Source organism: Opisthocomus hoazin, chromosome 4 (assembly GCF_030867145.1).
Source record: "Opisthocomus hoazin isolate bOpiHoa1 chromosome 4, bOpiHoa1.hap1, whole genome shotgun sequence".
NCBI lineage: Eukaryota > Metazoa > Chordata > Aves > Opisthocomiformes > Opisthocomidae > Opisthocomus > Opisthocomus hoazin.
The window spans coordinates 44,992,066-45,019,474 of record NC_134417.1 but is presented as its reverse complement, the minus strand read 5'-3'; the positions used below and the strand labels follow the sequence as shown (position 1 = coordinate 45,019,474).

Genomic DNA, 27,409 nt, shown 5'->3' with positions numbered 1-27,409 from the left:
CAGCGGTGGGGCTGCTGAGCTGTTGCCTGCGTTCATTTTTCCCCCTGCGAAGCTTTGAAAAGTTTTGTGCATCGTTAGGGAAAATCTGCGGGAGTAGAATGTGACAAGTGTATTTTTCATCCAGCTCTTCTAAAACGGTTTTAACTGAATTTGCTCATTTTTCCTTTCCCTGAGTGCCTCAAAACTGGGATCCGGTGTTCTTGCCTCTCTAAGAACAGTGTTCCTACGTGGTCACTGCTGTGTTATCATGAGTGTATCATATACAGCTGTGGATCTGCAGCCTCTCTTACATGATGCAGAAGATGGGCAGAAAAAATTGTGCCCTGTTTCTCATTGCGGTAGCCTTAAAAAAAAAAAATTCTTAGTTCCTTATGTCTGTGTGGAGAAGACTGCCGGAAAAAAATGTCGCTGCCCAGATTTGAAGGATGTGTTATTTAAATGCAATCAAAATGTTTGCTTTGCTGAAAGTGAAGTTCTTGGAGGGAGGATGAATCAGAATATTGATGGACCGAGGCTCCGGCCCCGCCATCAAGCCTCCTCTTCCACCCCTACAGATTTCCTCCCCTCGCAGCGGGCACCCGCTTGTGTCGTGGTTTGTCTTTGGCAATTGGTCAAATGGAAATTGCGTTCTTAAATATTTGCTCTTCACTGGCAGAGGGTGAGCTTGTTCTTATGGCAGCTTCTGGTGATGAGCCTAGATATGGCTGTGCTAAATTGCTGATGACTGGAAAAAGTTGCAGTGTTTTGTTTGTATCTGAACTCTTGTAAATATGCCCAAATAAGGTGAAACTTTAAGTGGTAATTGTGTTTTGTTACTCCTTGGAGGGATTACAGAAGCATCGGGAGAAGAGGTGCGAGTTTCCAACAGGGAGGGCTTTTTAGAAGCCATCTCTTTACCATGAAAGTCAACAGCAACTTGTGTCAAAGTCAGTCACCGAGACTCAGATTGTCCATGTGTTTGGTCTTGTTTTCAGGTTTCCTGTGAAGCTCTCAGTGACGCGGGACATCTGTCTTCGCTGTTAACTAAAACCTGAACAACAGCCCAGCTGTGGACGGGCAGTTTCGCACGCGCTACGGGGGCTGGTGCACAAACACCTGCTGTAGGTGTGAGATGAACCCAAGCTCTTCTCTTCTTGCAGGGTATTGAGCGTCTCAAAAATCAGCAGCCGACCTGGGAGAAGACCAGCGGTTGGGAGGGAATGAAGCTGGCGTTCGGCGGTGCCTTCTCCTTGGGTTGGTTCAACCCTTTTTCGAACCTGAACTGCGAAAGCCCGGTGCCGGCCGAAGCGGTGGCAGCAGCTCCTGCGTCTGCAATAATGACCCAAGAAGAAATCGAGCAGTTTCTCGCTCGAGACGTTGCCGTCCAGGTGTTACATGAATGAGGGAAGCATCCTCCAAGATTTCAGGAGCAGCTTTCAGGTGTTTTTTTCTTTTTAATAGCTAATTGTGCCGGAGAGTTAAGAGGTTGTTTTTTAACATACTTTTGGTGCATTAAATAATTTGGGAGTGTTTATCCGGCAGCCAGGTACAGCACTAGCAGAAGCAATGCAAATCTCCAGAGAAAGCTTTGTGACCGATGAGATTCATCAGCTCTTTCTGGACCTGAGTCAGTTGCTTTGTTGAGCTTTTCTTAGTTGGCCTTAAAGGAAAGTTTGCAGTTGTTGGATAGATTGGGCCCAGCTCCTAGAAACGCGCAGTCCTAAGGAGTCTGCTTAATCTTTTGTTCTTACACCCTTTTGAAGGGCTAAAGGGTAAGTCCTGCATAATGGCCAGATTAGCCCAGGTCTAAAGATTTTCTTGAAAAACGCATCCTTTTTAGCTCATCCCATGGGTGCTGCCTCTGGGTTGTGAAAGCTGCTGGTGCTCAGGTCTGAGCAGGGATGGGATACCAGGCTGTGGACGCAGCAGAGGGGTGAGCTCGCCCTGGCTATAAATCCCTTGGGCTCCAGAATATCTCCAGGGGTAAATTTGAAACCCTTGTGCCCGTGTGGCTGCCCAAGACTGGTGGTGGTTGGCTGAGCGGCGTTGGAGCCGGCGGGCTGGTGGCGGTGCTGGGCTGCTGGGAGCATTCGTCTGCTGCCGGCACAGCCGAGAGCGGGCAAGAACTGGCCAGGTCGCCGAGCTGCTGGTGGGGGAAGCCTTTGCCGAGGGGCTGCGGTTCGTTAGCACGTGGGATGGACGTGTGGAGAGGGCACTGCCTGGCCAAACTCTGCAGCCCAGAAAGCAGGCGGCTGGTCTGGGCCAGGCTCCGGGGCTGTTCCTGCGGGCGAGGAGCAGAGGTGTGAGCACCCTGCTGATGGAGGTACCGGCGCTCTCCATGTGACTTGCCTAATTCAGATGTCTCTCTCTTTTTTTTTGTTTTTCTTTTTTTCTTTTCAATAGCAAGACTTAGTTGAGAATGAATATTGCCTATTAATCTTACTGGTGTTTAACGTTGCCCTGTCAGTACTCGCCGTGATGCGGGGTTTCCTTACGCGGGTTTTGCAGCCAGCTCCCGGTAAACGTTGACGGATGCGTGGAAGGAACATGCGTGGCTCGAGGAAGGCGTCACTGCAGGTGGCAATAGCTGCCGCAGGGTCACGCAGAGGTGACGCTTGCCGCTGCGTTCAAATGTGCTACAAACACTTGGCACGCTCCAGATGTCAGTGTAGTTTTAATTAGGGCTGGGTTTCAGTTGTTGGGTTTTTTTTTTCTTCTTGTCATCTCCCTTAGCTTAATTGTCAGTAAATTTTGCAGCGTGTTAGAGGCATGCTCCTAGTTTTTCCCCCCTGGGACATGTTGGACTTTATCTTCCCCTCCCCTGTGACACGGACCAAAGAAAATTGCTTCCTCTGGAAAGTAAGAGAAAGGAGTTTGGGGGATGAAAGCATGCTATTGTAAAAGTCCTAGATTAAGTTTTTATTATTTGTGGAAGCAATACCAAATGGAATTTGTGCAAGATTTTTTCTAACCCCCCCAAACCCCATCTGAATATGTATTAGTGGTGTGACACTCAGGGCTGCTGTGGAGGGATGAGACTCTCTCCTGGACTTGTCCTCTGCCCCAGCGGTCCCTTTTTCTGGCAAAGGAACTGGGAACAAGCCGAGTGCCGTGGCTGTTAGGAGCACAGCTTGGCTAAAACCCAGGGGGTATTTCCAAACAGTTGCCCCATCCCCTGTCCCCTCTGGATGTCTCCTCTTTGCCAGTGAAAACGAGATTTAGAAAAAATCATTAGGAACCATGTATTTATGAAAACCTTTTAGGTAGAGGGAAGCACCCTCCATTTGGGGGGAGTAGAGGTGTCCTCTCATGTCATTTAGATGGGAAGTCTTGAATGTCTTTGCCCTGTGCCAGCAGTGTGGTAGGGAGGGAAGAAGCTCTCCTGCTGCTGCACCAGCCGACGTTCCTCTCTGCCAGTGTCCCACAGGAGAGGGACAGCAGGGAGATACGCAGATCCATAAGGTATTTCCTATAGGGAGCAATAGGGGTGTTGAAGGAGGAAAAGTAAGAGTGCCCTTTTTAGCTCATGTTTTCTAATTTTGTGTTGCTGCTTGGCCTGTGCACCCAGTTAATGTCCCTGCCTCTGGTGCCGTGTCTGCAGTGGGAATGGTGCTACGAGGTCCAGGGGGGAGAAACTAGTTAATGGCCGGAAGTCACCTTGAGGCAGGAGCATGGGGACGTGGGCTCGGGAGAGACCCCCTCGCACTGCATTTTGGTGACAATTCCCAGGACGCGGACCCCGCTTACGTGGCTCCAGGTGGGCACGGATGGAGGCAGCGTATTTGTTCCTTCGCTCTCAAACCTAGTTCACCTCATCCTGAGAACAGGCGTCCTTCGCTTCCGCTTCCCACCTCTCGTGTTCTTCCTCAGGGGCTGGCATTCTGCTATTTCTGGGCTTTTTATTTTTTTTTTAATAGCTGAAACGGAAAAGCGGTGTGAAGAGGGGGGTGAGAGCCAGGACAGCCGTCTCCCCTCCTCCCGCAGCGCAGTTGCAGTCGGAGTAGAGATGGGGACATGTCCCTGTGCCCGACGCAGAGCCGTGGGCAGCCAGCCCAGCCCCAGCTCTGGTGCCCTCCGACACCTGACCAGGGTGGCTTCCAATGTCCAGTGCGTTGATGGTTCTGGTGTCCCTTGGCTGTTGGTCTCCCTTGTCATCGCTCCTTTTCCTCCCCCCCAAAGTCGCAGTACTCCTCGGTGTATCTCCTCTGACTCGGTGTGGTGTGGCAACCGTCAGAAACTGCAAAAGCCCTCACGAGTTGGAAAAATCTGTTTTACCCACAGCTCTGGCATAAACCTCCTCCTTTAATGACTACCTGGTAGCTTGAGACCAAATGTGGTTTTCGTGACATTGAAACCAAACCCACCATTTTCCTTCCCCTCCATGCACTCCGTGGCCTTTGTTAAGTGGTGCCTTCATCTTCAGTCCATGCTGCTCGGGTGCTGGCTGGCTCACCGGGCCCTGGGGAGGGTGCTCCTCGAGGGCGCTCGGTGTGCTGCGATCCGCTGGAGACCCACCGCTGCTCCAGCGCGAGGTGGCAATACGTGATGGACAGGGTCATGGCAGACATGAAAAGCGTTCTTGTACTTATCCTGTGTCTTCTACAACAGGTTTTCTATGCAAGTAAAGAACTTACATCTCTTGAAAATATATATATTTTGCTGTTTGTAACTCCTTTTTATGCCTCTGGTCACTATTGTACTTATTAAAGAACTAATTTTTCCATCCACCAAGGACTGCCTGCTCCTCTCTTCCCTGCGGTCGCTCTGCCTGTGGAGAGGAGCTCCCGCTCCCTGCCGTGCCACCATAGGAGGTGGCCTCAAGGGGACCCAGCTGCTGGGACACCTGTGGGCAGAGGGGCGGCTGGGGCACCCTGACCACCTTTTGTGGCCCAGCAGCTGCCTGGGCGCTCCTCCAGGGGTTCCCCATGTGTTTGAAACACAAGGGAGTGATCAAAACCTTTTTTCTTCCCCCCCCTTTCCATTTTTTCCTCTCCCCCCTTCTTGTTTCCCCGCTTCCTTTCTCGTTTGTTCTTCCCTTTTTGTGGGCTGGCACATAACCAGGTGTAGTTGCCAGTTCTTTTTTCTACTCCACAGCCCTGATTCTTGAGCATTTGCCTTTTAAATAAACAAATAAATAAGCCCCTGTACTACTGTGTGGCTCACTTTCCTCTTTGCTCATGGAAACGCTGGAAACCCCAGCACCTGGTACTGCTGCTGGCCACGTTGCGGTGATGCTGCGGAGCAGAGCCGTCCCTCGCCGCTGGTGGGCTCGAGAGGTGCTGGGGTGTGCAGCTCAGCAGCAGGGCCTGGTGGGCTCCAGCTGTGCACAGCTGTTGCCTCCTTCGACGTGACTATGGCTGGAAGAGCTCCAGGCGTACGCCACTGTCAAGGTCCCACGTGTAATCCAGCGGTGTTCAGGGTGGTAGGGGAAGGATAGAGGTTATACATTTCTGGGGAAGCACTCGTAATGGTGCTGGAGATGGTACTTCTTCCAAAAATTCCCCAAAACCCCCCAAAAGAAACTGGGTGGGAGGCAAGGAAGATGTGTGGAAAACGCTGTTTGGGGAGACTGAGCCACGTTTGCTTTTTTTGTTGCCTAAAGCCAAAAAAGGCACATGCCAGTATGTTCCTCAGCTAGCTGCCTGAGAGGGAGCGGGGTGGGCTTGAAACGTTCCTTGGGCCGCGCAGTGGGCAGCGGCGTGGTGAGGTCCCTGGGTGGCTGCCTGCGCAGGACTGCAGTGCTGCCAGCCTGGGCAGCTGGGCGCCTGCAGAAACCTCCTGGGCTCGCACCCACCGCTGGTACCTTGGTGAGCTCGGATCCCCAGCCTGGGGTGGGAACATCCCTCTGTGCGGCTCGGAGCCATCCCAACCAGGCGATACCATACAACCCAATCACACACTCGATTTTAACGACCTTTATTGAATCGTGATTAATTGCAATCAGTGCAACTGTGCCGTGTAAGTCAGTTTAATTCCCGTATCTTAATGGGATTTTTTGCCCTCTGCTTGGAGAGCACTATCCAGCAATCAAGGAGGCAAGCAGTGCCTGAGCCACGCGGCTGTGCTGCGCATTTAGTGGGCCACCATTTACACCCTGCCGAGTCACCGAGCCTACTCAGTGATGATTATGTCCTTCTCTGCAGAGATCGCTTTGATCTGGGTCGAGGTCAGCTTGGCTACTATTTTCTTCTCTCCTAGTTTCGTAGGAGTGCATATTATTTCAGACTTCATGATCTTGCCAGGCTTTAGGTCTCTAAGGAGAAAGAAAAAGCAAATAGTTCCAGCATGAGTTATGGTTCTCATTTGCCGCTTTCGAATCGTTTTGCTTAACAAAATAGCCACCGTGTGTGTTTAGGGTGAGTGTTTCCCTTCTTTGATGCCCGACATGCAGCCAGTGGGGCTCAGCACGGCAGTGCTGGCTGGTGGTCCTGGTGCTCCTTGAGAACCCTCCGAGACCGTCCCGTACTGCCGAAATTCTGAGTTCAGCTCTGAAGGAAGCAGCTGCGTTCCTGCTGGCCAGGCTGTGCCCAGCATCACTGCTGGCACCCGTCGTACCCAACTGCCCCGCCAACCTCTGCGTGGGTCTTTCTGCTGCTGGGACTGAGCCCAAATGCGGCGCAGTCTCAAACGTGGCTTTCAAAGGGCAGCATTACTGCAAATCCCCTAACTGCTTCTTCAAGGGAAATAAAAAACAAAACAACCCACCAAACAAAGCAGAATCCGCACTTCATACCGGGCTCATCGCCTTACCCCTGATCAAATGTTGACATCTTAAACATGCCCAAGCCCTCCACCAGCAGCTTGCAGTTTTCCATGGCTATGTTCAGCTTGTTCTTGAAGATGAAGGCACAGCGGAACTCCTCGTTCAGTTTGGCCTTTTCTGGCATCTGGCAGAGGAGGAAAGACAGAAACAAACCCAAATGCTGGGGATCAGAGTGGTAATAAAGACGCCGGACCTGCTGCCAATTTGCTCCTCACCACCAGCGTGGTGGGGGACAACCCCTCGTATCCTGCCGACCCTCCCGCAGCATGGTGTGCTTTGCCCGGCCAGCTGTTTTCCCAGCTCTTCTCTCTGGTTTCTCGACCTGTTTTTCCTTCAAGAGGTAGAGCTGTGGGGTCAGAGACGGGCCTCGTACAAACTGTCCTCTTCCGTCCCCTTCCCTCCAGCAGCCCCTGCCTGTCTGTTTTACACAGGGCAATAAAACCTTCGTTTCATGGCTGCTTTCAACCATCACATAAAGGTTGAATAACCCAATAAAACACGAGGACTGAGCATCCTAGAAGGCAGCTGTTTGGGCCTGGGACTGCTACCACCACGCTACCACCACCATGGTGTTACAGTGAGCAGGGCTTTAACCCTCATCCCCGAGGAGCCAGGCTGGCCGCAGCCTCACCTGGACGGTGATGGGGGGGTACTCGAAGTTCATCGTCATCTCCTTGGTGAGTTTGTCATTCGTCTCCTGGACCTCGGCAATGGTGGTGATGTGGATGAGCCCTTCGTCTTCCACTGAGTCCAGTGTCTTCATGTATGCGTCGGGTGTGATTTTCAGAGGGACCTGTGTCTCTGCGGGGGATAAAACACAACTTGGTGCTTCATCACATAGCCACGAACCAGATGGCAAATTTGGCTCTGGTGCCTGGTCCCTCAGGGTAAAGGATGAGGCATGTTTGCCGAGCCCGTCCTGCTTTTCGCCAGATGTGGGGGCCCCGCAGGGGGAATCACAGAATCACAGAATGGTAGGGGTTGGAAGGGACCTCTCTGGGTCATCTAGTCCAACCCTCCTGCCAAAGCGGGGTCGCCTACAGCAGGCTGCACAGGACCTCCTCCAGGCAGGTCTTGAATATCTCCAGAGAAGGAGACTCCACAACCTCCCTGGGCAGCCTGTTCCAGTGCTCCGTCACCCTCAGAGTGAAGAAGTTCTTCCTCATGTTCAGACGGAACTTCCTGTGCTTCAGTTTGTGTCCATTGCCCCTTGTCCTGTGGCTGGGCACCACTGAAAAGAGTCTGGCCATGGGGCAGACATGACACCCTGACACCCACCCTTAAGATATTTATAAGCATTTATAAGGTCCCCTCTCAGCCTTCTTCAGGCTGAACAAGCCCAGCTCCCTCAGCCTCTCCTCATAGGAGAGATGCTCCAGTCCCCTCATCATCCTCATAGCTCTCCGCTGGACTCTCTCCAGTAGCTCCTCATCTTTCTTGAACTGGAAGCCCCAGCTCGGTAAGCGGTACCCGGCACACGCAGCTCGTAGGAAGGGTGGCTGAGCCCACGCCATCTCCCTGCCAAGCCGAGTGCTGGCTCGGGCTCACATCCAACATCTCGGCAACTCTTGTCCCCGGCTGCCCCAGCACTCAGGAGGAGGCAGAGGAGCGAGAGGTTGGGTACATTTAAGCCTGTGTTCCCTGGAGGCACTGCTTGCTATAAGATTAGCTGCTTTCCTTTCACTTCAGATTTTTATCTTTAATTGCCTGGACAAACTTCCAGTGACTTGGAAAAGCTCCAGAGTCAGCAGCGCTGGAGCCTGAATGTTGCTTTAGCTGCAAGGTTTCCTGGCTTCTGGGAATCAACAACAACAACAACAACAAAGCCTGTCCTTGTCTCTAAATAGATGCAGCCACCCTTCTATCCTACCCTGCTGCATTTTGACAGCCACAGTATATGCGTGAAACCACTCAGCAATCACCAGCAGCAAAGATTTTTTTTGTGAGAGTGACTCACACTTGGAATGAGCAAGTGCTGTTAATTATTCATCACTCGTTAGTCTCTTGTTTAGCAAATTTCAGTCACATTGCTGGGGATCAGAAATGCAACCCAGGTTGCTTAAAGACGCGCCATGAACAACAAACAGCTGTTGTGATCAGGCAGGCAGGCGGCCGTGAGGTTGAAATTTGCTTGGGCGAAGAATTCAGAAAATAACACTCACCAACATCACCACCAGCTGATCAATATTAGTGTGGCGAGCACAAGAATATAAACAGGCTGAAATTTCCAGACATCTAAATCCCATGAGGGATCTGACCCGTACGGACGCACCTGAAGCCTGCAGCAGCACCTTTGACACTTCCACGGTGAGGACAGGAAGGAGATACCCCAGCCCACCTCGCTCGCAGTGACAACATCTGCCTGCCCACACTGATTTCTAACCGTCTCACTGGAGCCGCAGCGGAGACAGGGCCTTGGCATTTTGGTCCCCACTACAGTGGGATCCCAGTCTACAGCTGAGACTCCCAAATGCTGCAGCAAGAGAGGCAGGCAGCAGGCAGGCACCTTCTGCTCTTCGTGCCGTACAGAGCCATGTACTCACCTTTAAGCAGAGCTATTATGAACCAGCTCGAGTGAAAACCCAGGCTGCCCGAGTAAGTAGCCCAGAGAACACAGCAAGCTTTCTGTGCCTACCAGATTCGCCTTCAAGCTTGACGGTCTCCTTAATGTGCCCAAGGCTGGCCTGAACTTTCCCAGTATAGGACTGCAGCTGGCAGGAGCCAGAAAGATTGATGGTCCAGCTCCCAGGAGTAGAGGTCTTCACTGTGATGGCCATTTCAAGGGGATTGCCAGGATACAAAGGTTTTGTATGGGTTACGTCAAGCTGGAGCCCAGTCTTGGAGACCGTGTCCTGGAGGACCTCAGTCGTGAAGGCCATGGGAGTCACTGAAGCATAGCTTGCACGAATCATCATTCTTGGAGAGTTTATGAATGAGGAAGCTCTCTCCATAGACTTCCTTTCCTCTGCAGAGCCTGGATGAAGAAAAAAGATGGGTGATAGTTGTGTCTCAGTCTCCTCACCCAGAGCCACCTTCCCTTTATTTATGTTTCTGCTGCTGAGCAGAGAGGATGCCAGGGCACCTCCAGCCTCTGCTCAGAAGACCCTGGTGGTTTATGCTACCACCGGATCAGACTGTAGCATTTTGGACTGGGAGGATTTCCTGAAGGAGACACTTTCAGAGGATGGATGCTCTTAAATTTTTCAGCCTAAGATTTTCCCACTCCTCACTGGGAAGGGTTTAACAGTCTAGCACAACACAGCTGGATCTGAGGGGAGGGAGTGTGGGGATTTTTGTTTCCAGTATGGCCTGGGAAATGGAAAGACAAAAAGAAGAAGAACCACTGGGTTGGTCACCCAGCCCATTTCTTTCACTGCTTGCAAGCTTGCTTGCACCTCTCCCTAAAGAGCAGCCTATAGGTGTCACTGCCGGCATGAAGATGCCCAGGAGCAGCGCTGACTCTCCCAGGTCTCCCGGCCTTACCGGGGCTTTGCCACTGAAGCTACCCTTGCATCTTTCTCCTGGAGAAAACACGCGTTGTGGGGTGACCTACACGGCCAGGGGTCTCCTCTTTGGCACTGTTTTAGAGGATTGGGGCAGTCACCTTCAGGGTACTTGTACTCCATGGTGATGTCTTGCCGCATGTTCCGCCCCACAGCTTTTGTGCTTAAATTCATGCCGACGCCTCGGGTCTCCGTGCTAATCTTGGTGTACGTATTCTGGCCGTTCACCTTTTTGACGAGCCAGTAGACTTTGTCAGCATTCACTTCTGCATACACAAACTTGCTGTCGAAAGGCAAATACACATCCCCTTCTCGGATAGCTTTCAACGGGCATGGACCACACTGGAAAATACCTAGAAAGCACATTCAACACCATTTGCTTTTCCAAATACAAACAGAGTCTCCAACTTTTTCTCCACCTTCAGACCCACCCAAGCAGGAATCTGTGGCCATGGTAGTTGACTCTTAGTAGTAAATATTCCTCCAACTCGGTGATGAACTCCAAAAGCCCACATTCATCCCATAGCTTCTTGGGCTTTTTATAGATGACCGAGGTCTGCCAAGAGCTTTTGTGTGTTTCCCCTCACTTAAATAATTTTAAGGTTTGAAAGTCACGGCTTGGTGATGGAGTCGACTGAGTCTAGCCACCTGTGTTTGACCTCCTGACAATATGCCACCTTCTGGACAGCCTCGAGGATTAACGTTTTCTTTCCTGCCTCCAAATTCCCTGCATCTGTGCAGGGAGGGCAGTCACCAGTTTTGGCAGTCATTCCTCTTGTTTACCAATGAACAGACTCATGACTCCCTCAGGAAAGCTCTACAGAAAGCATCTTTATGGGAAAAGCTGTGGCATTCTTACTACAGGCTGCTTTGAGTCCTCAACTTCACCCAAGAAAGCAGAGGCTGGTGGAAAGAGAAATTAGCTCTGATTTCTAGCTGTGCATTTTAACCTCAGAAATGACATTCGTGTCCCCACAGCGTCCTACAAGGTTGGTTTTCAGCCTGCTGAGAAATACCGTTCTTCCCATCCCGGGCTGAGATGGCAGGAGTGAGACCTCTGGCTCTGGGATGTCACTGCCCAAGTGCGTGAAGATGTGCATGGGGAGTAAGTCCTCTGCTGACTGGGGACCATGGTTTTCATATGAAATGTCTCTGACTCCCTGGGGACTTGCAGAAGAGCCTTTCTAGGCAAATCCTACCTTCACTTCGCTCCTGAGGGGTTGAATCGACTGCCTGCCAGCCATCAAACCCTGACGGCAGGTCCGTCCGCTTCATCCAGACGTCGTTCCACACGTGGAAGTTCCTGCGTGCATTTGGGTTGGAAAGAAAAGGAGTGATCTGTTACAGCCAGAAGCGTCATTATCTCCTTTCTTAATCCTTAAGTAAGGGCAGATTTAACGGGGATTTGTGTGTAACCCTGTGAAACCTCAGACTTTCTCTCTCTCCTGGGCAGCAAACCCAGGAGAAGTAGGGAAATTCTCAACAGAAAGGCTGCTGGGGCTGGGAAATGCGGTGCTGCAGGGTGGCACAGGGGGTAGGAAGCGTTAGCCTCCTTTGGCAGTACCAGATGGAGTCGACGGACAGCGAGTTCAGCTTTTCTCCATATTCGTTCAGGTAAATGTCAACTCTCAGGTTCTCCTCCGTATCGTGTGCCGAGTTGAAGTTACTCACGCAGCGGGACGGGATCCCCAAGCAGCGCATGACTGCAGCACAGACAAAACACAGGGTCACAAAATTGCTCAGGTTGGTGGGCGCCTCTGGGGATTGTCGCACCTGATCCCTCTGCCCAGCCAGGGTCCTCTAGAGCAGGTGCCCAGGACCGTGTCCCGATGGCTTTTCAGTATCTCCAAGGATGGAGACTCTACCTCTCCGGACAACCTGTGCCAGTGCTTGGCCACCCTCACAGTGAAAAAAACTTTTTTTTCCCCATGTTTCAGGTTGCACCCATCGCCTCTGGTCCTGTCACTGGGCATCACTGAGAAGAGGCTGGCTCTGCTCACCCCACTCCCTCCTGTCAGGTATTTATACACATGGATAAGACCCCATGAACCTTCTCTTCCCCAGGCTGAGCAGTCCCCGCTCCCTCAGTCTCTCCTTTCATGACAGACCCTGCCACCTCCAGTGCTCAGAGGCACAGTAATTTGCCTTACTAGCACAGTAATTAGGATATCAGAGAAGGGAGACAGTTCACCGTTTACCTGTAGTGAGGACTCCTGCGAAGACCCAACACTGACCATAACGGACTGGCCTCTTCGTTTTGTAATACTCCTGCAAAATGGAGACGCTCCCAATCCAATCCGAAGGGGAGGTCCCGCCGTTGTAATTCCCTGACCAGTTCCCCAGTAGCACCCCATTATCATCGTTGGCATTAACCTGTGGCCACACACACAAGCAAAGGAGAAAAATACGTGGATGAGGCTGAATACGGCTTAAATGCAGGGGTCTCTGCCCACCCTGTGGCTCCCCAGGTGCTCCACAGCCCCATGGCACCCAGCAAGGCTGCTGGTGCCGGCTGGGCACTCTCCTGGTTGGAAACCCTCCAGCTGGATATCTAGAGGGAGGGGGCAGCTGAAAAGCACTCTGCATCTTGTATCTTCAACCCCAGAGCACCAAGAAGGGTCCTACCACAGAGCTGCTCCCTGAAACACAACTGTTTTGTTGGCCCTGCCAATGCAGCTGCTGAGGAAGGACAACCACCGGGGCAGCTGCAGGCTTTGGAGATGGGAAGATGTTGTATTTCACTTGCCTCTTCCCTCCACCCAAAATATCTCTGGCTCTTTCCTCGTGGTTTCCCAAAGGAACCCATTTCAGGTGTGTCCTGAAACAGTGTTCAAGGCCCCAGGGAAAGAAGGAAGAGGGAAAGCTGGAGGGGCAAAGCACTTCTTCGAGAGAGGCATACCAAAGCAGACATGGATCTGGACACTGACATAGGTTCCCTTCTACTGCTTAGCTTGAGTCTGCTTTTGTCCAGCAGATACATGCAGGCATCCAAGACGAATTCCTCAAACTGTTTTGGAGAGAAAGTGGAGACATTTTAACACACTACTCTAAACCAGAATTTGCTCAGTCCCTACAAAGTCTGTCTAAGTACTTGGAGGAAACTGTCTCACTAGCATAACTTCAAAAGTTCATTTATGATATTGAATTTTCAAGCTTATGGGGCTTCTGAAAGCTGTTCTGTCCAAAGAAGGACTTAGACCAAACCCCACTTTGGAAGAAAAAAGCCTGTCTTGCAAAGGCAGTTGGAACCTGACCCAGCAACCTTGACTCCTGTGAGAAGTTGTAAGTCACCTATGTCATCTCCCTGCAGCCCTGCAAATTACTCACAAGAGTAATGAAAATTTAAGAGCGCTACAGGTATTCAGTCTATTGACATAGGTACAAAATGAACCCTGGGGAAAAAAAGGGACATAAATGCAGATTATTACAGCAAAAGATTCCTAATTAGCAATTGCTGATAAAGCTCCCTCAGGTCCAATTCACAGAGATGTCAAACATCCGATCCAACGAAGCTTGGCAGAATATCAACATAAATTCTTATTGCTTAATAGCAGAATAAATATTAGGATAGGAACAGCCCAGTGGAGAATGCCCTTTGGCCCCTTCGTGGAAAAGGCATCAGCGTGAGCACTTATGCGGGGCTATCTGTATCCTACAGCTTGAAATCACAGACTTATAAAACAAAACAAGAAAAGCGCAAAAAAACAGATTCCAACATTTTTTGCTGGGGAAGTCTGTCTGGATAGCGTGCAGGATGCTCCATCTGGGTGCCTGTGTGATTTCTCCAGGGTGCAAATAAACCTGCTCTGGCATCCACCTCTTATCTCCAGCCCGAGCGAGTCTGTCGTTCCCCTTCACTGGAGTTATCTGGGAGGCAGCGGGGAGGAACACCCTTCCTGAGAGGGGGGCCTGCTCGTCTCCTGCACCCAACAGCTCACCTCGCAGTCAGTGAACGCACCGCTTGAACGATGACAACCTCTGCCAGAGCTTTTGCCCCTCTCTTTTCCCGATCATGATGCAACAAGTAAATAATCAGATTTTTTTCCCATCAGCCCTCTCCACAGCTTACGAGCTGGTTACCAACAGTTACTGCGTTGCATGAGAGCAGGGAGGACTCCTTATGAGAATTTTTTCAGCCAGAAATGCTCTGTGCCCAGTTTCCATGTCCCTACCAGGGGTCTCGTGATCTGACCGTAAACGTGCCATTAAACCCCGTTCTCCAGCTGTGGCTGGGGAAAACCGTTACAGATACAGATTACCCTCAGCAGGTGAGCCCTCCCAGCGAAGCTGGCAGGATTTGAGCTACATGTGGCCTTGAACTCTTTACAGGTCTGATTCATTGAAGTGAATGCCGAAGGGAGAAAGAGGAGAGAATAAGGGTAATAACACCAACAAGACAGCTGTGTTTTACCTGACCAAAATTCCAGGGTCTACCGTATATGCTGTATGCAGACCCGACATAGATGTAGCCTGTATCGTTGAGCACGTACTCCTTTCTCTGCGCCTCATCAGCCAGGAAGACAACATCATCTAGAGCAAAAAACCCGCCAGATGTTAGGTGGTTTGCACACATGCTATACGAAGTTTTCCTTGGAAAGCTAAACTGAGGGAGCCGGTGGTCTGTAACATTCTTACCAAATGATGACCATTGCAGCACTCACATTTTTTTCCTACTGTGGAAGAATTTCCTATAAGACTAACCTTTATTCACTCCTGTAGGTCTACTGCTATACGACCACTGTTCTATTTAAGTAAAAAGTTTCTTTCTGAACGAACACTTTAGTGGATTAGGTAGACAGCAGAGAGAACTGGGGGACTGATGCCAACCAACAGCAAGCTTTTTCGTCTGGTTATTTTTTGATCTGGATTTTAAGCCAGCCAAGTCCTCTCAGCTAACCTTTGTGCTGGCCCAGGGAAACAGAGAGGGGTGACAGGGAGGTGCAAACAGAGGTGACAGAGAGATGCCGCTTAACTTGGCACCGGGGGTGCCCCAGCGAGGAGCTGGCTCATTGCTACTGCCCAGCTTCCTGCTGGTTCCGTGAGGATGCTGCTTGCAGTGTTTTATGGGGAAAAAGCAATCTATGTGGTAAAGAGAGGAGGAAAAATGTGAGGAAAGGATCCGCCATGGACAATCTTTGGCAGCAGTAATTATCACTCCCGGCTGTGGGACCACTCACCTTCACACCAAGGATTGAACAAAAGGTAGACAGCACTGTTTTGGGGCTTGTAAGTGCTAGTCCCAGCCTTCACGTTCAGGGTGTATTTTCCCACCGGGGCCGCGGGTGAGCTGGTGACAGACAGCAGGCACTGGGGAGGCAACAAGGAGAGACGGCTGACGGATGCTCCACCATGGCCACAGGCACGGCACAAGCACGGTGCCGCAGGACCGGCACAAGTGCCGAAGCTGGCAGCCATGGGGGTCTGTGCAGGGAGAGAGGAAGGCAGCGAGATGGGGCGCACCCTGTGTGCGCAGCAGGGGAGCAATGAATTAAACAGGGCAAAGCTGCTGCCCACCTAAATTACAGGGCTAAGGGAAAGCAGGACAGGGGGATGAGGGTTTGCTCTGTAGCTCCCAACCGGCTTGGCTTGCTGCCCTCCACGCAGGAGCACTGCCCACAAGCACTACCTCTTTGCCGCTGTTCTTGACGACGGAGATTTTCCACCCATTGCTATCCTCCTCCTCCTTCGGGTCCAGCGACACCAGAGTCCCCCTAACTGTCGTTGGCGTTTCGCCTGGAAACAAACCCAACACAAGGTGCAGGAGGGTTGCATGGGTCCGCAACGACGACACTGCCGTGCCCGGCAGCAGGAACAGGCAGCCGGAGGCTGCTGGGGCTTTCCCGCTTTGGCCGACGGCCACAGAGTGGGGACCCACTTACCGATGCTGAAATGCAGAGTCAGGCTGTCGGCAGCCTTCAGCTCCCTGCTGAGGCTGAGCAGGAGCTGAAAGTCCTTCCCACGCCGCACCACCAGGTTGTTGATGTTGTACGCATCCGTGTGGTGCAGGCGGCAGTTCTCGCTCTTGAGAAAGTCAATCCCAGTGACCCTCAGGTAGGTTCCTGGAAAGCCATCAGCAGAAAGGGAGAAAGGAAAGAAAAGAGAGATTGATGGTAAAATGGTCAGTAAAGACAGTTCTCTTCTTCTTAACGGAGCCCCGTGAGTCACCAAAACATCTGAGTTTTCAGTGATCATGTCGAGAATCACAGCTGATGGATGGTACAACAGTTGATATACATAAAATATAGTATCATGTCATATCATATCATATCATATCATATTATATCATATCATATCATATCATATCAATAATATAGTATAATGTAATATAGAATAAAATAAAATAAACATGTATATGTATATGTATATGTATATGTATATGTATATGTATATGTATATGTATATGTATAGAGAGTCATGCTGCTGGGACGGGTTACAGAAGCTGGCAGCAGTGAGCGTGCCGCAGCAGTCCGCCCAGAGCAGGGACCAGCGCCTGCCTTGCCCTCCAACTATTTGGCCCCGGGCTGCTGTGGTGCCACCCAGGGATGTTTGTCCTCTGAGGTGGCCCTGGGTGAGTGGGGAACAAGTGGCTTGAGGGAGGTGGCAGCAGTGTGAGGATTTCTGCCTTTGCCGGCAGCCAGGCATCCAGCCGGCATCCCAGCACCTCTGTGCACAGGCAGCTGCCCGCCACGCACCCTGGGGGCTGCTTCCTCAGCAGCAAGTGGGATCTCACTGGTTTGGCAATCCTAGCCTGCTGGAGCACTGCCTACCCTTGCACGCTGCCAGCTGGCTGAGGGGCCAGCAGCCATGAGCCATCTCCACAGCCCACCATGGACCAGGAAGACGGCATGTCTGCAAGTTTTGTTGTGATACTGAAAGTCTTGCTTCTGTGAAAGCCTGGCTTCCCCCTCATAAGTGGAGTGGGGACAACACATCTGTATCCCATCACTGCAGCTGCTGCGAGGCAGCTCTGCTCCCCTGAGCATCCTGCACGGGAGCCCACCAAAGATCCTGACCACTGCAGCATCCCCGTGGGCAGTGCCCATGGTCCTGCCATGTCCCTGAACCCTCTACCCCTTGCCTCCATCTGCTCAGCTGCTTTGCTGGTGGCACCTTGTCAAAGCCAAGGCTGTGACAGCAACTCCTGTTTGCTGCACGTCTGTGCCATGCTGAATGCATGGAGCATCAGCTCCTTCAGTATTACAAATGGTTGTTTGTTATTACAGGTATTAAAACTAGTAGTAATAGTAGTAGTAGTAGCACAGACAGGTGCAGAAAGCGCTGCTTGCCAAAGCACATTTAGAGGTGATGCTCCCAAGTGGCCCCCAGCTAGTAGAGGGCAGCTTAAAAATTAAACATCACTGCTGGGACTTTCATCTCAAGTGTATTCCCCTCTGTTCAAAGGCTAGCCTTATATTAGCGTTGAACACATTCTTCATGATTATCAAATAATAATAAACAGTAGCTTTAATTGCTTCTTACAAAATGTAGCACAAACAGTTGAATGGGGAGTAAACCGAACGTGCTGAAATTTGGCTCCCCTCAACTGCTGAGATGCTCAGTGTCTCTGAGGATCCGAGGGATGTTCCCTGGGATGCCGAGGGCCTGGGAAATGGGACACTTCAGGACACTGAAGTTGATCCTTCGTATTTCTCCCTTGAAAATTAGTCCCAAATAATATCACAACAGTCATTACCAGTCTCTTATGGGAGTAGGACTATGCAAATCTTTGCAAGGTTTTTTTCCAAGGACTTGGTTTCTCCTGCAGCCCACGTAACCAAAGGAAGGTGCTCGTCCCTGCTGCGAGCGGATTGCTGCAGCACGCTCGTCACGGAGCACTGTCCCCCTTCACACCAGCTGCTGCGTTTGCCATTTGACTTCAGCACATTTTTGGACTCCAGCAAGAGTCCCTGCCAGGTCCCCCTCTCCCATTCATTCCCAAAACAGCAGCTGATTTTGTAAGGCACGGCATCTGAAATCACCATCTCCTGGGCTGCTCTCCACTCCCACAGCTCCTGCAACCTCCGTGCCCAGTGGCTCAGGGCTCCAGTGTAGGAGCGGAGCTCCAAGAGGCGCAACCCAGTGATACATCTGAGCAAAGAGAAAGCCCTCAGCTTTCAATGGTCTGGGGATTACTGCGTCAGGCTTTGGCAGGCTGCACAGGGGTGACAGGGGGAGCTGGAGCATGCCAGAACGCGGCCGAGCTATAGACCTTTGGAAGTGTCTAACCTGTCTTGTACTTGCCCATTAAAGATCCTTAAAGGATAAACTCTGCGTAAACAGTAGGGAGTAACAATACCTCAAAACTGCTTGGCTCATGAGTGATTCAGATTAAGATGTGGGAGAGTCAGGGATTAGTCCACTAAATGTCCTGACAGATTCACACCATACCAGGAAACCGTACAAACCCGAGTATCAACAAGAGCCGTCCCTAACATCAAAGAGGTCGAAAACCGCTGGTAGCTGCTGTGGCATGAGAGATGCTGCAGGCAGGGCCAGATCTAGGGCAGGCTGAAATCAGTGGCGTGCTATCCACTGCGACCTGCACCCGGCAGCAAACGCAGCCTTCAGCAAACCGAACTGACCACCCGTGGATCCCCACCAGATTACTACCTCCGTGTAAACAGGCTGACCATCACCTCTCGTTAACTGATTTAATTTTCAAGTGTTTTCTGTTTGCTTGCTGCCTGCCACATGCCAAACTCAGGCTGATGTTTTGCGCAACTGTGTGTGTGTGTGTGTATATGTCAAAAAAATTCAGCTGAAATTGTTTAACCCTCTTGATAAGGACAAAGGAGAAATGCGTCTTCCACAGCATTAGCAGATCTCCAGCCACCAAAGCTGCTCAGCTTTCTTCCTTATGGAAACCCTGGTGCCATCTGAGTAGCTACCAGAAAGCAGCCCTGGTGATGGGAGAGGGCTACGGAGGAATGTGGGAGCTGAATATATAGGATGGCTGTGGGAAAGGGCCCTGGCAAATCCATCCCTCCAGCATTTCCTAACTTAGGGACTGCATTTCCATCCCCTGTTTCTGGACATCACCGATGCTGAGCACACACAGAGACAAACTGCAGAGAACAGTGGCCTTGGATTATGGCCGGACAGTGCAGAGCACGGTGCCAAAGACCTGTCCCCGCGCAGCGCTGCCCGTCAGTCACGCTGCACTCACTTATTCCTGTGCAAACACACCTGCGATACCCTGCGATCCGGCTGGCGCCGTGTCCGGTGCCAAGAAACGCGGCGCAGCGAGCTGGCGGTGTGCCCATTGCTGTGTCCAGGAGGGTCTGGCCGCAGCACGTCCTCCCCAGACAGCCCCCGCGTGCCGCTTTCGGCTTCTTGCTCTGCCTCCTGCCCTGCGCCCGGCTGCCTGCCGGTGCCCCTGGTAGCCAGCACGGGAATTAACGATTTCTAGCAGAGCTGAGCACGCCGAGAACACGCCCGCTCACCGGCCAGAGGCTCGAGCTGCAAGAGGCAGCCCTGGCTGCGCTCCCTCCTGGGGCAGGCCAGAAGAAAACCCAAATCCTGCCAGATAAATTTTTCCTTTTTTTGCAAGAAATTTCAAGGCAGTATTTTTATTTTTATCTCCTAGTTCCATGATTTATCACTTACAGAGCTCCTTCCTATCCTCGCCCGCTGGCCCCATCGCATTGCTACCTGCCTGGGGAGATGTTCAGAGCTTCGAGAGCACAGCGATCACCCAGAACAAAAATGGGGACATGAGGACATTGCACTGATAAGGATCTGGGGCCTTTTTTCTCAGGTGAGGAAGGGAATGGGGTTTAAAAATAGATTAATATGGAGCAGAGCATTTATATCATGCCTGGCTTCAGCAGGAATAAGGGCTGCCCAGAAGGACAAGAGGGAAGTGGGATGGGAGCTATAGTTTTGCAAGACAGAGCAAAATTTGGACACCTGCACTTACTCCTCCTCCTTGCCCAACCTCCAGCAAACACTCTCTCACATCCCAGAGATGTGGGATCACATCCCAAATACACTGCTGTCCGAGGCCTCCTGGAAAATTTCAGCTCATCCACATCCAGAGTATGAAGGTGTGAAACAGAGGGGCTCGGAGCACTGTCAGGGCACCCTTCCCCTCCTGATGGCCACGGAGATCTGCTCCCCGCTCGCTGCAGGCACCACCCAGCCTGCATGCACAGCTGCTCAGCTACGCCCCAAACCCCAGGGGTTTTGGGCATCCTGGGGCTGGGCTGCCCTGGGAGCACAGCCAGCCGTGGTGGCTCAGCAGCGGCTGCAGGAGCGACTCGGGAACCTCTCCAGGTAGGTGCAGGACCTTCTGACAATAGGGCAGGCAGGATGGCCACGGGACGGGGCTCAAGTCCACATACATTTCCTTTTCAGTTATTCTGAAACTTCTGCCAGGTAGTATCAGCCATCACTAAAAAGCAGTGATCTACACGATTAAGGAGCCTGAAAGAAAGAAATTCTTTTCACCTTGACACAGAACAAGTTTAGGAAAGCTGTGTTTCTTTCCTATTATCACCGATAGAGCCAGATGTCTAAAGGGTTGATGAAAAGTGATGAAAAGTGGGTTTCATTTTTCAGTTGGTTTACTGATCCCTCAAAACCAGAATTTGCACAGCCAGAGCCAACCTATCCCCCATGAGCAGCAGTGGCACCGAAACACCTTTCCCCAGGATGTCACCCATGGCAGTCAGAGGGGCGAGAAACCCTGCATCTCCACTGGAACTGCCATCCTCCCGGCAAGAGACCTGCCAAACCGTGCATCTAACATAGGTTAACGTATCGAGCGTTAAAAACTCACCAGGGCTATAGCTCATGGTTCTTGTCGGTGTTTCGACCTGAGGTGCTTGTGATGCCAGCAGCTTCCAAGCTCCTGAGTAGCCTCTGCCACTTGCTTCTGAGTGTGGAGAAGGCAGATGGGCTGCCCTTTTTATGAGTGTCTCGCTCTGAGGTGTCAGCAGGTCCACTGCCAAGGGGTGGTGTTTAGAGAAAGGAAGTTCCCGTGTTAAAAAAAAAAAAAAGACTACAACTCCCTCTGTGCACAGTCAGACCCTGAAAAACAGCGAAACTTAAATCCCAACTCACGTGGAAGGTGGATTTGCACAATCAGATGACAAGTGGACAGACCATTCACTGACAAAGAGTAAAATCATGGGCCAGGTGAGTAACAAGAATGCACCTATGACCTAACATCCAGGTTACTGGGACTGCAGCTCCAGGGCTAACTTTACAAGGCAACCCACAAACACTTGGTCCTTAGAAAACCAGAGGTCTCTATTAGGATCAGTCTAACTTTCTTTGACGTTAATGAGATTCTTGTCATCACGAAAATGTTTGGGACAGAAGCACTTGAAGCTGTGGGCTAAAATCTAGCGTTTACACGTGTGGGTTGGAAAGCCCCAGGATCCCGGTGCCGGCCCCCTCCCTGTGGGGTCGGGTGGATGCCAGGGGAGAGAGCCCAGAGAAAGCGCTGGCTGGGAAAGAGGAGAAACAGGCCATGTCCAGGAGGAGGAAGAAACGTGGTGGATCAGGAGCCGTTTGCCAGCTGCTCTTTGCTGACAGCTGTACCGAAGGTCTCTGCCCAGGAGGTGGCTGGACCCCGCGTGCCCCACTGCCACCCTCGTCCTCAGGGTGACCAAAGATGGACAGATGAGTCTACCCCATGGAGGGGAGAGCTGGTGGCAGGCAGGCCAACAGCAACATGGGCACAATGGTCAGAAAGAGATACAAACACGTCCCCAAGTACGCAAAAGTGAAGAGGCGGCTCAGCTGTGGGAGCGGTCTCAGCCCCCCGATGCCCCCCTTCATTGCAGCAGCCCAGGGTCCAGCAAGGTAGGACTCAGCCTGCAAGGCTGGCGCACCTAAATGTAGGATCTCCCTACACAAGGTCTCCCTGTGGAAGACCCCTCAACAGCATCGACTTTTCCCCATCAAGTCAGGTAGCTAGGTATTTACTTTAGGAGGACTGTTTCATTTGGTGCTGCAATGTCGGTGCAAGCTGGGTGCTGAGTTAGCAGATCCCACCCTTCAGGCACGTCGCTGCTTGCTGGAGGTGCACGTCAGGTGTCCTTGAGAGCAGGACTAGTGCATCCCAGGGCACCGAGGGTTCAGTACACATCTTTAATTTCGCAGCACATCTGCATGAACATCTGAACCACCAGCATTCTTAGTAGACAGAGCATCACTCACCATTCAGCATCAGAAAATGTGCTGGCAATTACATATTTCACTATTGAAAAAAAACACTACAGCCCCAATTTACCTTTCAGCTTTGCTTTTACTCTGCATTTCTTTCACCCCGGAGGGTGAAAGACATTTTTGTTTATAACCAGCATGTTTATAACCAGTATTCCATATAGCTGGAATGTTGGTACAATCATATAACCAATAATACATGTAATCTGAACATTTACGATGTATATTACTTCTTTCCACTTAATTGCAGCAATTGAGCAATCCACTTTGTCTGAAGTCACTGTCAGTAGCTTTCTAATCTAGTCTCAACCTGTTATATATATCATTCTACGCTCTGTTGGAGGCAGCTTAAATTGTGTTGACAGTAGTCCTACAGCAAAACCTACAGATCTTTGCAAACAGGAATGGGTTGTCGTCGGTAACGCTTTGGTCCTGGAAAAAATGTTTGCAGATGTGTGCTGGAGGGTCAGTGGTGGAGGCAGGGCACGTGTTCACCAGGGACAGTCACATTTCCAGCCCTGCAGGGTTTTGCAAAAGGCTGATTTCAACAGCGTGCATGTTCCGACCCTGATTTTGAACCTCAGAGTTCGAGAAAAGAGTGTAGAAGTTAGATGGGGGAGGAGATTATATCTTTATCACAGGCAATCTCCAGCCTATTGCCGATAACTTCAACGACTCATTTCCCAGCTTGCAAAATCAGACACCAGAGGCTATCAGCCTTATCTGCATCTATTTGCCACAAGGTAAGTCACCTCATTAGCTGGCATAAGAAGGTAATAAAATGCAAACAAATAAAATCAGAATTCCCTAGTGGCTGCTCCCCTATTTACAAGCTTGCCCTTTGTTTCAGGTTTTTGTTTATTTTGTGTATCAAAAATGACAAGAATAAGTCAAACTTCCAGAGCTTGACCACACATATCGGTGCCAAGTAGGAAGGACATTGCAACCCAATCATTAGCTTTACAGATTTATTCACTTGCAACTCCATGTCTAGTTATGGAGAAGTTGCCTTTTATAACAGAAATGTACTGACCGACATTTTTTATAACCATCTGAGGCTTCACGATGCTTCTGTTTTGTACTTTTTTGAAATATGCCCAGTCAGAGTAGCACTCAAAATAAAATGCAGACCAAAAGCACTACGGGTTTCCTTTTCGGCACTCTGGAAAGGTGAACTGATCCTTCCAGCTGCTCCGCGGAGCAGCTCCGAGGTGCCAAGGGGTGAGCAGTGCATCCGCAAAGGTACGCACACATACGGCCCACGGCTGGGTCCTGAGGGGGACCACGGCGAGAAGGTGCCTTCCACTGACCACAGCAGGACTGCTCCCACGTGTACCACCTTGTACATGTTGAGTCCTTCCTGAGTCACAGCCTAGGGAGCGATCAGTACTGAGAAGTCTTGGGCGGTTAAAAAGGAATAAAATGCACAGATGGAGAACAGCAGAGGGACTGGTCCATCTCTTCTGAGCTGGACCTTATTCAAGGTGCTACGTTGGTCCTCCGCTCACCAGTTCATTAAGCTTACATCTTGATCATTAAGAACCTCCTAGTAGTGAGACACTTCTCATCCATATAATAGCCCTGACATGTCATGCTGCTGTTACTCTGAAAGGAGCGTTGATCTCATCACTTCTCACTCATGTACACCAACCACAGGCCACGACAGCAGCCTGTCAGCTACGCCCCGAGGGCACCCCATGTTCCCAGCAGGCAGATTCTCTTCTAATCTTACATGAGCCAACTTACGACAGGCAATTGGATGTCAGGGGTTGATGCAAGATGGCCAAGCCCAGACCTTAACTGATTCCAAGTCGTCTGGCCCCAGTCACCTGGTAATGAGTTTCTCACAGGCAAATACCAAACAAGTGATTGATGCCAATATAATTATTACAGAAATTCCATTTTTTCCTTCTCACTGAACTGGTGAGACTCAAAGAGGGTTTTGGACCTAAAATTAAGGATGTAGGTGACTACCTTTGGGCATTTACCTCCAGAAGGAATGAAAACCGTATTGCTCTGACCCCATCCCAGCACCACCCAGGGAGTCTGCTCCTGAAGCAGGCAGAAAAGAGAAAACAGAGGGTGCAACTATACATATACCAAATGTAGTCTTACGGCCTTGTGATCCCTACTCAGGCAAAATGCTCCTGGGTAGCACTTTCCCTGCCCTGAAAGAGAAGTTCTGTGGTCATCACATGAAATTGAGACTTTAGGCCAGGCCATCTTGCAAAAATACAGAGCTGTTTTAACAGCAAGCCAGAACGGTATAATGTTAAAATATCTTTTCTGGTTAATTTTCAAGATCCCTTTCTCCTTCCATAGCTGAGATGCAAGAGGCAAAATTGCGAAATCAGTCTAGATACAGGGAGCAACTATGTGTGAAGGTTGAACTTAGGATTTCAGTACTATGACTACTTGACCCTCCACTCTGGTACAACTGTTGCACTTGAAACACCAAAATGAGCATGCTCCAGTGCTGAGAAGATTACATCATGTATTAGACTAAAATGAGTCACGATAAGGTACTCTTGCTTCCCAGCAAATCACTTCCTTAGAATTTTGTGCAAGAAATGACAAAAAAAGATCTCCATTGCGCCACTTCTTCCAGGCAGCAGCTTTTTTTTTTAATAAAGTTGCCTCCTTTTTGAACCCAAAGAAACTGTCAGCGCCTGCGGCATCCCGCGGGCAGGAGTTCCTCAGCTGGATGACACACTGTAGGAGAAGGAAGCTTCTCCGGCCTTGAAGCGCTGCTTGTTAGCTTCCCTTGTGGCCCCCGTTCTTGTGGTAGAGGACACAGTCAACAGCTATGCCAGCTTACTTTCTCCACGCAACTCATGGTCCTCTCAGCCCCTGTTACCAACCACCACTATCTCTTTTCCACACTGAACGGTCATAGCCTGCTAACTCGCTCCTCACACCTTTGTGCCACCCCATCAAGAGACCCAAGATGGGGAGAAGGACCACCCTCACCGTGCGATCCTGCAGCCCACAATGTGTGCTTGGAAATGGTCCAGCAGGGTGGGTGCAGTTACTCCAGGGCCGTATCCACCCTCCTGCCACTGAGCCATGAACCAGCTTCGAGTGTGCATGTATGACCGCACTGGTGATTGCAGTGTGGACACACATCCACAGGCTACACCTAGAGCAAACAGTATGAAAAGGTACGAGAGAAAATAAAGCAAAAGAGGGCTGCAAAAAATAAATGGTAAGGGCAAGGAAATCAATAGCGCAAATATTGAATCAGTGATAAAATAGTTTATCCATATATTAAAAACTGCTTCAGAGAACAAGGAAAATACTGACAGAATACCTTCCCACCTACAGGATATGTGTTTGGTTGCAGATATCTAAGTGAGAAAACAGAAACCTGCATGCCAGTGTCTTCAAGTAACACTTCTTTCTGCAGGGGTGGTGTAACAGCTTCTCCCACCCGTCTGTGTGGGTGTGTGTGTCTATATACACACAGATGTACACAGTCTGCAGACTCCAGGTCAGATTACGCCGTGCCGCACCCCCACCAGCCAGCAGTGCGACTGAAATAGCTGCGTGGTGGGAAGGGAGACCCTTCCCAGACCAGGAGGATTTGCAGGAAGGAGCTGGTCCTGCCCAGCGCTGGAGACCCAGCTCCCGTGCCGGACGGGAGCAGACCCAAAGCACAGCGGGTGCAGAGGCTTTGGCCCACCCCTGGACATGGATGTCACGTGCGGCAGTCTCCCTGGTATGGCGGTATTGACCGAGGGCAGGGATCTGTGGTTATTTGTCCTGAAAAACAACAAAGCCAGCATACTCCTGCCTGTCCCTCTTCGCAGCAACCAGACCATTGCCCTTCACAGCAGCACAAGATGATCTCACCTGGTGGGCAGCTGGGTAGCTCCATGCCCACCATGGTTCCTCAGGAAGCATTTTCATGCAGCAGCGGCTGCCGGCAGAGCCAAGCCTGTGAGCTGCCTAACTCAGGAGTGTCCTGAGGGGAACAAGTCATTTGAGATACCTCCTCTCTGAATGAGGAAACAGCTGCTGGGCAGTGGGAGACGTGGCATTTGTAATGCCTCATCCTTCCCTACATGTTGCCTTAACTTACTGAAAGTGAGTAGGTTCGAAGGCCTGGCTGATGCTCAGACCGTGCACGTCCACCGAGAGCCGGTCACGGTGCCAAGCGGAGTTGTTTGACTCTTACCTCGTGCTGTTAAAACGAAGAGGCTCCGCTTTTTCAGGGGAGGAGGCGAGCTGCTCATGCAGCCAACCTCCATCCCCAACTCCCACAGGCAGGATGAAGCTGCAGCCCGTGATGACCTGTGAGCCAAGCGAGATTGAGCAACGGGTTCCAAACGTGTACATCTCCTCCAAAAACTGGTGGTACAATCTGCCACGCCCTACTCACCACCACTCTTTCCAGCCCTCCCCTCCCACTCATTTCCATTGCCGTGGCTTTATCCCCGCGGGGTGCAGTGGAGCCTCTCTGCCTTGCATGACCTGTGGAGGGGTGAGCGGGGCGTGCATCATCTCCCTCCAGCGAGACAGGAGCGGAAGGCCCAACCCAGGAGCTCCCCAGGCATTAAGCCAGCACCAGCAATCCCTTGGAACTTCCAGGGTGTGCAGTAGCCCTGGGAGCTGTTTATGAAGCCCTGGCAATTAGTACAGCCATTCACAGCCGCTTTTCCTTAAACCCCGAGGAAAAATCAAAACAACTAAGAGGGTTATTAAACAGCCAGAAACCAAAAAGCTTGCTTGGAGAGGGAACAGAGGGGCTGGTTGGTTGCTCAGCAGGGCAAAAAGTGTCCCGTATATAGCAAGTGCTGCTACGGGACATGGGTTGCTCCGGTGCTGCATGCAGCTATGGGACAGAGCACTGCGAGGTCCAGGGTTCCTGGTGCTTTGGTCACCCCCAAGGTCCAGGGTTCCCACTGCTTTGGTCACTCCATGCTGGGGTGCTGCAGCTGGTCAGCATTACCCTGCCCCGGGACCCACCACTAGCCCTGCATGCAGCAGG

General features: G+C 51.1%; 2 protein-coding genes across 6 annotated transcripts in view; one reads left to right on the top strand and one right to left on the bottom strand.

Moving 5' to 3' along the window:
* The window catches only part of ZDHHC3 (zDHHC palmitoyltransferase 3), a 34,019-nt gene extending 29,313 nt beyond the window's left edge, over positions 1–4,706 (top strand). For all 5 annotated transcript variants that reach the window (XM_075418830.1, XM_075418829.1, XM_075418831.1 and 2 more), the window contains one exon: positions 1,140–4,706. In XM_075418830.1, coding sequence (XP_075274945.1) covers positions 1,140–1,382 — 243 coding nt within the window. In that variant the 3' untranslated portion in view covers positions 1,383–4,706. The remainder of the gene's footprint in view (positions 1–1,139) is intronic.
* A 1,173-nt stretch (positions 4,707–5,879) lies between these two features.
* The window catches only part of TGM4 (transglutaminase 4), a 36,001-nt gene continuing 14,471 nt past the window's right edge, over positions 5,880–27,409 (bottom strand). Inside the window, 15 exon segments of the mRNA XM_075418827.1 lie at positions 5,880–6,232; positions 6,730–6,866; positions 7,374–7,543; positions 9,378–9,716; positions 10,347–10,598; positions 11,445–11,548; positions 11,810–11,948; positions 12,444–12,618; positions 13,145–13,252; positions 14,657–14,775; positions 15,423–15,552; positions 15,872–15,978; positions 16,125–16,304; positions 21,026–21,230; positions 21,232–21,276. Coding sequence (XP_075274942.1) covers positions 6,091–6,232; positions 6,730–6,866; positions 7,374–7,543; positions 9,378–9,716; positions 10,347–10,598; positions 11,445–11,548; positions 11,810–11,948; positions 12,444–12,618; positions 13,145–13,252; positions 14,657–14,775; positions 15,423–15,552; positions 15,872–15,978; positions 16,125–16,304; positions 21,026–21,230; positions 21,232–21,276 — 2,352 coding nt within the window. The 3' untranslated portion in view covers positions 5,880–6,090.